We start from the raw sequence: 10,291 nt of genomic DNA, 5'->3' as shown, positions 1-10,291 counted from the left end.
TTTTATTTACGTAAACTTAACACATGTCTATTTCACAATGAAAGATGACTAGAGTTCAGAGTTGCTGGCAGATTTCGGTCATCAATTTTCTATTACAGTTATTACTCGGATCCTGATCCTACACAATTTTAAGGTAGTAAGAAACTTGTGCCACAATTGTCTAACTTTTATCTAAACACAATTATTTCAAAGTCCACTTTTATTATTTTTAAGACAAAAGCAGTCAAGGTTCTCTGAAGAATACAAACCAAATTTCATAAAAGCACACTCATTCTATTATGTCAATGTACTCATCTTGTTGCCTCAAATATATTAATTTTTTTAACAAAAATGCTTGTACCACATTTCATGGCAAGTAAAATATTTGTACTTTTCATAATAATGCGAAAAAAAAAATGCTAATAAAAGAAGGAATATCTAGACACCAATTGAGATATATTCTTTTCTCAATTTTAGATATAAATAGCAGTTTTTTTTTAGTTACATTTGAACTTTGGTATGCCATGTATTGACATAAGAACAACTACCAAAAGTCATTCTTTATCATAAAAAATTGGCATTTCGGTCAAACTTTTCCCTTTTACAATGATCGAATTTTTCTTTCACATATAAAATTACGAGATCGGCAGAACTATGTTTAACATAAAATAAAATACGAGGAAAGATTTAATTTGTTCTTATGTTGATACATTGATCAGATTGGTAGCTTTCCTTTCTCAAAGCAAATAACGGTTCTTTATCTCCCGAAAACAGAATAAAATCTGCAAATATGTTTTTGGAATTTATGCTACCTTTGGGATTGACACCCCGCTTTTGTTGATAATAAATTTAATTCCTTTGAAATTGGTTTTGATTTTTGGGGAAAAGTTAATCTTTTGAAGTAACGAGGATTACGAGTAATATACAAATACCGAGTTCGTTCATTCTCATGACTCTGCTTTGGAGTAAAGAATGCGGCGCGCGAGGGTGTGCCAACTGTGCCACGCAGTGTAGGTGGGGATGGTAGATGACATCATCCATGCCACCAACCAGCTTCAGAACCAAGCCACTCCACATACGGAACCTGTCCTGCCTGCCTCCTGACTGAAGTGGAGAGTTCAGAACACATAAGTACATAAGGAACCGTCACATACTAAGATTTTATTCTCTACATCTCCCATCTTAGAGCTACAAAACTTTTGTCTATCGAGAAAATCTACTGGAGTAGAGAATTATTAGAGAAACTTCTCCTGGTATGTGTTCTTCAGCCGTTAATTTAGGAATTCATATTAGAAAAAATCTTACAAGTGGAACAAAATAGTAACATACCTATAGAACCTGAAAGAATGATTAATTATTGCTGAAAATATAAATTCATTAAGCGTTATATCTTGTCTTATTTAAGGTTAGAGACATTTCTCGTCTACTTATTACTCATTTACGTATCATCGCATATTATATCTTTTTCAAACAGTAAAACAACACAAATTTTGTTTTGGTGCTGAACAAAGACTTATATGCAGCTTTTAACTTAACTCGAATGTAATATTATACTTTATGTCTACATTTTCATTTGATATTTTCTTCATAATATATTATGATTTCCCTGAATAAACTGAGGAGTGGCATGTATGAAAACCTTAATAAGGTTTGGTATGGAAGAGGAAAAGGTTTAATGGATGTATTCCAAAAGAACTTTTCTTTTATGATATTTTGATACACCTAGAGAATTGAGGTACACAGGGCAATGAATGAAATATTATTCGTAATGGAATAGTAGGAAAAATAATGCAATAAAAAAACTTTCAAATATTTCGAAGTACATATTTTGTAAAGTGGACATTGTTTTAATAGTCTTATATAGTTTTTAAATCTTTGAGGAAAATACCAAGTACCTTAATTCTCGAATATTTTCAAAATTTGTATGTTCTTTATCGCGCGAATGAAATAACATTTATAGGATTTTTTCTTACTTATGGTATTGATTAAGGTAGTGAATGTCTAAAGTATTTATAAAGTTTCAATTAAATTTTTAATATTGTAGCACGAATCCTGAAAAGTAATATCTTCATTGCAACAAGATCAATAGTGTTAATAAAATAAAAATACCTGTTCTCGTTTAGCTGTTTTTTCCTCTTTTTCCTTCTTTCGCACTTCCAGTAGATATTCGTTGAATAGGCTCTCCCGTTCACGCATCTTTTCTACATTCTTAAACCGTTCATCACGCCCATGTTTTTGAGCAAAATCACTAAACGAGGATCTAAATAAAGAATAAATATTTATTGTAAAATAAGTTGAAGAAAACTTAATATTATTCAAAGAAAAATTTTTGTTTAACTATAACGTACTTTCCATGAAGACCAGCTTCTTCTAACAGTTTTTGGAATTGTTCTTTCCGTTCCTTCATTTTGTTCCTCTTTTCCCGCCTTTCTTCTTCCGCCCGCTCCTTTACGTACTTCTCGAACACTTGCTTCCTCTCCTTTGACGTCAAAAGTAAGTACCGTGGATCGAACACTATTTTGTGAAGCTCCTTCTCCCAAGTGCTAAACGCGGATACCTGTCAATAAAGATTATAAAACAATTTTATTTGATGTTATATTAATATATCATTTATACTAAATTCCAATTATATACATCTTTCTCTGCAAGCATATCCCTAAATGACTTAATCCGTGTCTCCAAAGGAACAATTGCTCTTTCTCTAGCCGCTCGTACTTCCGCCTCTATTGCAGCTTCTTTCCCGATGTCAATGGTCTTTTTACTTTCTTTCTCCTCCTCTTCTTTTGGTGCTGCAGCTAAAATCAGAAACATAGTAATTTTAATTATACGTTAAATTTCGTAAAATAATACGTAATTATAGATATATTCTAATATTATTTACCTTTCGTGTCTTCTTGCTTCATTTTTTTCGCCGGTGTTGGTTGATCATCATCGCTGCTTTCGCTTGTATCTGACTGACGTGCTGTTTTAGTAGTTACTACCGCATCTGGTGGAGTAGATACCATTTTATCGACATCTTGACGACCAATAAGATCATCTGGCCTTTCCCAAACAGAAATACGGGATGAAGGATTGTAGAAAAATACCCGACCATCGCCTGTCCAAACAACACACCTAGTAAACGAGATTCAAATTTACATTTGGTCTAAATAACACAATAAGTATTGAATTAATGTTAAAAGGTATACCAAGGAGTTCCAGGCACTGGTGTACTAGATATTGGCCTCGACTTATCTTGAGGTTTAGCAGCTTCCTTAGGTGCTGCTTCCTCTTTTTTCGGTTTGTTAGCTTCTGGTTCCTTTACACTATCTTTGGCTTCATGATTGCTTTCTTGAAGTTTTTCCTGTTTTATGGGTTCAGTGGCTATATTATTATTACTGACAGTAGAACTACTCACGGCAGTGTTTGTAGAGTTTGCAGCTGCTTCTTCAGCCTTCTGCCGTAACGCTAATTTTGCACCTGGAAATAAATTCAATTGTGAAAGTATTTTGAAATTGCATATCTTAGTTGCAAATTTAGATTTTAACTTAACAACGTACTTTCAAGATCTTTCAAAGCCTGTGGTTTTTCCCAAACAGATTCTCCTGCTTTACTGTTGTAATAATATAGTCTGCCATCTGGAGCACGGTGTTCGGTCCATACCATAGCAGACGCTACAAGTTCTTGATCAAGTTGTGCTAATATGGCAGGGTCCTCCGCCGGAGCTTGTGGAGCCATTACTCCGTGTGGCATCTGTGGCATACCTAATGAACAATATTTTCTCTTATAAAAAATATATATTAACTATATGTTTAATTCTTGTGTAAAATATGTACGCTTTATATTACCCCAATTTGCCTGTGGTGGACCATAGCCTCCAAAAGGTTGGAACCCTGGTGGTGGCATACCAAAGGGAGCTGCTCCGAATTGTGTCGCAAGTGGCCCGCCGAATTGATTTGGCATCCTATGTTGCATAGGTATCATATTAGGAGGTGGTTGCATCATGTTTGTATTAACTGCGGGGGTATTCATAGTAGGAGTATTAGTAACAGTTGCAGGTGCTGTACCTATATATAAAACATATATTTGTATTAAATTTTTATGTATGTAATTTTTGGTTTTTCAAATTGGTACAGTATAATACCATTTGCTTGTGTTGTGTCTCCTGCCTGAGTGTTCATATCTGGTGTTTCGCCAAGTGTAGGAGGCGGTCCTGTACCGGGAGGGGCAGTACTAAGTTGATTAATTGCATCTGCATTATTTGTAGAAGATTGTTCACTACTTTGAGACACTCTATTTTCACTTATTTGATTGGGAGCTGTAGCTGCAGAAGTAGGAGTACTTGATGGGGCTGCTTGTTTCGATGCTCCATGTACCAATTGCTCTAACTATAAAAAAAAATTAGTACTGTTTGGTAAAAATATTATATGCTTTAATAATAGACAATCATAATTGAATTTGACATACCTGGTCTTGTACCATCACCTTAACATTTGGTCCCTCTGGTTTTGTCCATGTTGTTTCCCTTGTACGAATGTTATAATAATATGACTTGCCATCTGGTGTTTTCGTTTCTACCCACACCTCTCCATTGAGATCTAAGCCTGGAATGTTTGCTTGCTGTTGTGCCTGTTGTTGGGGGGGTTGCTGCTGACCTGGAATCTATAACACAATTTCTTGTGTTACAGCATGATATTTAAATGGGTGACTATGTTTCTGTAAATTAAAATTTACGTTATTCATATTTGGTGGTCCCATTCCAGGAGGTGGTCCGTACGGTCCCGGACCTGTCCCAATTGGGCCATTCATCATGTGTGGCGGTGGCTAATTGCATGTAAAGTTAAATGATACTTAATCAATTTACTGGGGAAAATAGATAAACTTTAATGATAATTACCATTCCTGGAGGTCCCATAAGATTTGGCGGTCCCATCAGATTCGGTGGTCCCATGGGTCCCCAACTAGGATCAAATGGTGGAGGTCCTCGAAAACGTGGCCCTGCTGGACCTGGTGGACAATTTGGCCTAGGAGGTCCCTCAAATGGAAATCCATTATTTGCTCCTCGAAACATTGGTCCCCTAGGTCCAAATCCTCTTCCTCTAAACCTTGGAGGCCCACCTCTCATGGGAAAATCAAACCCACCTCTGCCACGACCCCTTAAATTATTGTTATATGTCGTGACTATGTACTTTACGTACCATACGTCTGAATCATTTACCCAAGTGTAGACATCATCATCGTCTTCTTTCTCACACTGATTTTTTACTTATAAAAAATCTTAAACATCAGTGCAACAATTTAACATACAAATCAATTATTCATTACATACATATCATTTACATTATTTCTAAAACAAAGATGAATGTTTTTAAAGGTATTTATTACCTTTTGCATGTTATGTTTCAAAACATGAAAAACAATTTACATTCACAAATAAAAAATCGTCATCACAGAAAGTTTGTGAAACAAATCAATGAAATATTATATCGAATAATTATGGGCAAATCATTTCATCGTACAGGAGCGTAAGTAGAAACAATAGTCGCGTTACCATAGTATTTATTGGGGTATAAGGGGTTTATGGTGATGCAAAGTTTGATCGTTTTTGTGAAGCATACATTAAGAGGTCAGGCAGAAGTATTATGAAGGGACAACCTAACCTTACTTTTTCGTCTCGTATTTTCGACAACGCGTAACGCGAAGGATGTATGAAGTGCTAAGAGAAACTGTAACGCACCTAAAGCCTCCTCGTCCCCGTGGTACGAAATGCCTATAATCTTCACCATCGAAACTGTAATCCTCAGTTTCTTCCATGCCCTCCTCATTATGCTCCTGTTCATTATTAGAAGCGGTTTCTGGGGCCGTTGGGGTTTGCTCGATACTCGCTTCCATTTTACGGTAATATAGAAATTAAAAGTTTCTTTTCTATACGCCCATTTATTTCTTTTCTCAGCTTGCACAAAAACGCCGCAAACAAATCACTATTTTATTCAATGTAAGCCGTAAACATATTATTACCAACGCAACGAACAGATTTTCCCAGATTCCCTACCAGTGGGACAAACATAGCAGTTGGCAATCGTAGTGTTCGGGTTATCTGTCAGTGTTTTTTTAGATAATGCTTCGTAAATTTCTAATAAACAGAATATAATAGTTTAATGTTCAATTTTTATTCGAAGTGTAACAACACATATTGATAAATAAATTGGTGCTTGATGGTGACATTATAACATGGTTAAGTGGCGAAATTTCATCGTGGAAAAAATTGAAAGAAGAACAGCATTCGAACTAGGTAAGATGGTCGTTCAAACATTTTTCCCGCAACTTTTGCAAGTACCTTAAAAATGCACAATTATCAAACCTGATTGTATTTGACGAATCTGAAACCATTCTCATGTACACATATTCATCATTCTAAATTATTCTCGGCTTTCTGAGACTGTTAAAATTTCATGCTTTCAATTATTCTCTGTCAGAATCAATGCTAAACGAGCTTCGGCTGTTTAAATATGGCACGCAAACAGCACCCGGAAACAAGTGACTCCACAACGAAAGACTTACTATTAAATAATAAATGTTCCGATGGTATCAAATGTTTCTTGTTCAACTGTATCTTCCGATTTATGTTCTGGTAATTATTTTTTAGATTAAAACGCATAGGACAAAATTGTTCAAATATTATTAACGTTTCCTTTTTTTTTTTTTTTAGCAAAATCCTTCTTACGAAAACAATTTACGTTGTTATGTTTCAACTGAAATTGGTACAATTAAAATAAACGCAACATTGTTGAGATCGTTGGAAAAAGAAACGGCGCAGCTTTCTTTTAAATAATTCTCCAGTAATTTCCATGCGCTTCGTTGTTTAAACGAAGCAAATGCTTTTCAAAATGGTGCCACAATTGTTGCATAAATAATAAAACAGTTGGTGAGTGAAATATTTAAAAGACCTGGGAAAGGTTATCGTTTACCAGGTAGCTTTCATCCGCATTAAGTTGCAAGGAACGTGTTTCTAAATTATTTGTGAAGCAATTACGATCCCGTCGTAAAAAGCGCGCGTTGTTTCGTTTGAAAACGTTCAAGCGTATGGAAATTACTGGAGAATTATCTCGAAAATTTTAGCATAAATACTAAAACTTCAGCCCATAAGTGAACATAAGTACAAAAGGGAGGCAGAAAATATGCCACTTAAGTTACAACGAAGAATGTAAGAATATCAGAATAAAATAATCTTATTCACGTTACAACAATAGTCCACAAACGTAGACGTGAATTGATAGAATTATGAAAGCAATCATAATTCTTCTTCTACAATTCAGTTTCGTGTCTTATCCTGTTCGATGAATTTTTTCAATTTCAGTTTTAATCATTTTCTTATTGTCTACGATTAATTGTACCACTTATACGTATTTTACTTTTCTCCTTTAGACACTATTTCTCATTTCATCGTGGATATTCAATTATTCCATCAATTTGTTATATTTCGAATTAACGGGTACTTTCGCGGTACTCTTTTCTTCTATGTAAAAAGAAAAAGCTGTTTCTCGTGCAATACAGATCACTTTAATGCCTCGGTATTGACTAATACGCATCTACTGTTTGACGATATACATGGGCTCGCGTATGGTTAACTTGCCGACACACCTGTCCACGTATTAACTCTGCCTCTGATCACACATCGTCACTGCGTATGCACTTAAGACTGCTTGTATAGCCGATATCTATAGTGACATGTCACTTACCTGTCAAAGGCTCGCGATAATAGTTTCGATAATGCTAGTGAAATTAGATTTAGCCAACGTCTTTGTGAAACACTTGCTATTTATCCTACGTTCGTCAAATTGTCTTACGATTCGACGTAGCCAATTTTCGATTAGATTTCGTGGAAATTTTCGTTACACCTGTGACACGTTAATTGAACAAAAGTTTAATTTCTTCAATTTTAAGTCAATTTTCTAAACTAATTTCTTTAAAATGGTACATATCATCGCGAGTTAGAATGGTTAGGTTAGGTTGCTGCAGGTATATATATTTATAACTGCAATCGCTGTTGTATTATCAGTACAACGATTGTAATAGTAAGAAATTACCAATGAACTTCCTTATGGCCGTTTAAGAGCACCAGTTAGCTTATTGGAACACTTACCTCTGCACTGTTAACACTTTTAGTATCTGGTTACTGCTGACGCAGCTACTGCGTTTCTTTGCATTTTTAGCTTAGCAGATGACAAAAATTTACCTGTACGTTTTCAGCAATTGTCTAATAATACACTGATTACCTGATACATGAAAAAAGTGCGTTACACGAGGAAGGAAATTAAAGAACGTGTTACTGTAAATCAGGGATTTAAATGCTTCCAGAAATAACTGTTTCAAGCTGTTATCTAAAGCTTCTTTGCAAAATAGTAGTAAAGAACCTTTATTCTAAATAACTAAATAAATTACGAGGAACCAAAATTTCTGACTATACTTAATTCATATATCGGTTCCCATATCAATACTAGAACCGTTATTTTCTCGATTCTACAATCGATTCTCGTGTCGATTTTACAGTATATTACAACTGTTTTCAATCCTTGCTATAAATTCCACAAGTTTCTTCTACGCGCCGGCTAAAATATTTAAAATAAAAAGAAAAGAGGCAGTACGTAAATCAAATGTTTTTACAATTCAATTTCGGCACCTTTTCTTCACACAGCTTACTTATAAATTTAACATATTCCCCGCTTATACTTGCAATGTGTACATTTTTGCAATCCGACCATTTGCATTCCTTTTCCAACGACAGAATCGCGATAAAGAATTTCGTGCAGATCGCGCGATAAAATCTGCGAAAGTGTTAACCGAAGACGTGATAAGAGTAAATTAATATACGTGCAATCGGACTCTGTAATTCGGACGTGGCATTCGCAATTAGCACCATCTAATTTCGCGGTTTGCCGCGACCGGTCGCGTTCTGTGTATTGAGCCGTCGCGTCGAGAACTGTCCCCTTCCAGTGGCCCGCAAGAGATTATTGTTGGATCTTGAATAACGATCCGCGTGCTTTCGATTCTCCATGACCGTGTTAAGTCTCGTTCGGTGCAGTATATTAAATCTCCAGATCGAAGCCCGCCCTTCGCGATGCATTTCCCTTGAAATTCGAATTACAACGGCCCGCGTACCATTTAATTCCCTCTTCTCTCAATGCGCCAGTTTTAGCACGTTGCTCGCTTTATCTGGCCGTTCTAAGCTATTTTCTTTCTCCAAATTCCTCGATTTATTAGACAAATACCTGATCCCCGAGGAATTCAATTTTTCCTTTTCGTTTTTCCAGTAGTACAAATTAATTTCTTCTTAGCTGAAAATACAGCGGCGTGGGAAAGAGACTTTCGCGACTTTCGAATAGTAACGAATAGTTAAACATCCGTCGATGAATCCGTAGTTTTTCGAGTAGAGATTGAAATATTGTTTTCCAAAATGGGAATTTAACGCAAAATGACCACTGTTAGGCAATCGTTCTGTTACTTGAGAGCAAGTATTTTGCGACAATAGAATGGTTAAGCTGAAGGTTAAACTGAAATAAAACCAATCCAATTCGTTAATTCCCATATCCTTCGAATTACTTTGATTTACGTACTTAATACCTACACCACCGGCCAGAAGTTTCGAATCACCTGCCAATATACATCGATATTGAATCTGCTACTAATTCTTTATGGATCTGAAATTGATGTTGTGGAGATCAATAGCAGTTTACCTCATTTCGATTGATTTGAATGGTAAAAAATTCGTTAAGAGTTTCCTAAAATTGCTAACTTTTTTCTGGAAATTTTCGTGTAACTTACAATGCACAATGATTCTAAACATTTGCCTGGTAGTGTATATTTTTATAAGTTTTACATGATACGACGGATCCCCGCACATATACACACCTAATGTTCATCAAATCCTCAAATTGTGCATTTTGTATGATGTATTAGATGTAGATAATATACATATAGGGAATTGGTGCGTCACAAGTTAATTATTCATTTTAAATGAGGCAGCCTGTACAATAAACGAACGAATCTTAAATTTCTGCACCAACTACTTTGAAACATCCAGATAAAACAGAAGATTCTTTCATAACGAATCGTTCTGAAGTAGCCGTTCTCCATTCTAAATCTCAACGAGTCCCCTTCTTTGTCGACTAACCAGGCTACAGAGGATTTCCAGCGAAGGTCCGAGATTTCAGAATGAATCAACATTTTCCGTCGTACCAGTGATTTCCATGGAACCTTCCTCAGTTGTGCGTCGTCTAAATCTCTGCGTCCTATTTCTAAAATGGCCGCCGCGGGTTCGTTGCTTTTTCGGCGC

General features: G+C 35.7%; 1 protein-coding gene across 1 annotated transcript in view; it reads right to left on the bottom strand.

The window, feature by feature from the left end:
* LOC108577055 (transcription elongation regulator 1) overlaps nt 1-5,944 on the bottom strand; it is an 8,839-nt gene extending 2,895 nt beyond the window's left edge. The window contains exons 1-12 of the mRNA XM_017940149.1: nt 5,696-5,944; nt 4,856-5,114; nt 4,693-4,782; nt 4,426-4,620; nt 4,103-4,346; nt 3,807-4,025; nt 3,519-3,722; nt 3,168-3,438; nt 2,861-3,093; nt 2,614-2,774; nt 2,328-2,536; nt 2,089-2,239 (exon numbers count right to left, since the gene is read on the bottom strand). Coding sequence (XP_017795638.1) covers nt 2,089-2,239; nt 2,328-2,536; nt 2,614-2,774; nt 2,861-3,093; nt 3,168-3,438; nt 3,519-3,722; nt 3,807-4,025; nt 4,103-4,346; nt 4,426-4,620; nt 4,693-4,782; nt 4,856-5,114; nt 5,696-5,850 — 2,391 coding nt within the window. The 5' untranslated portion in view covers nt 5,851-5,944. The remainder of the gene's footprint in view (nt 1-2,088; nt 2,240-2,327; nt 2,537-2,613; nt 2,775-2,860; nt 3,094-3,167; nt 3,439-3,518; nt 3,723-3,806; nt 4,026-4,102; nt 4,347-4,425; nt 4,621-4,692; nt 4,783-4,855; nt 5,115-5,695) is intronic.
* Nucleotides 5,945-10,291: the final 4,347 nt, after the last annotated feature.

The sequence above is a fragment of the Habropoda laboriosa genome, unplaced genomic scaffold, assembly GCF_001263275.1.
Source record: "Habropoda laboriosa isolate 0110345459 unplaced genomic scaffold, ASM126327v1 scaffold486, whole genome shotgun sequence".
NCBI classification, from domain to species: domain Eukaryota; kingdom Metazoa; phylum Arthropoda; class Insecta; order Hymenoptera; family Apidae; genus Habropoda; species Habropoda laboriosa.
The sequence above is the reverse complement of the archived record's forward strand: the minus strand, read 5'-3'. Positions and strand labels throughout refer to the sequence as shown.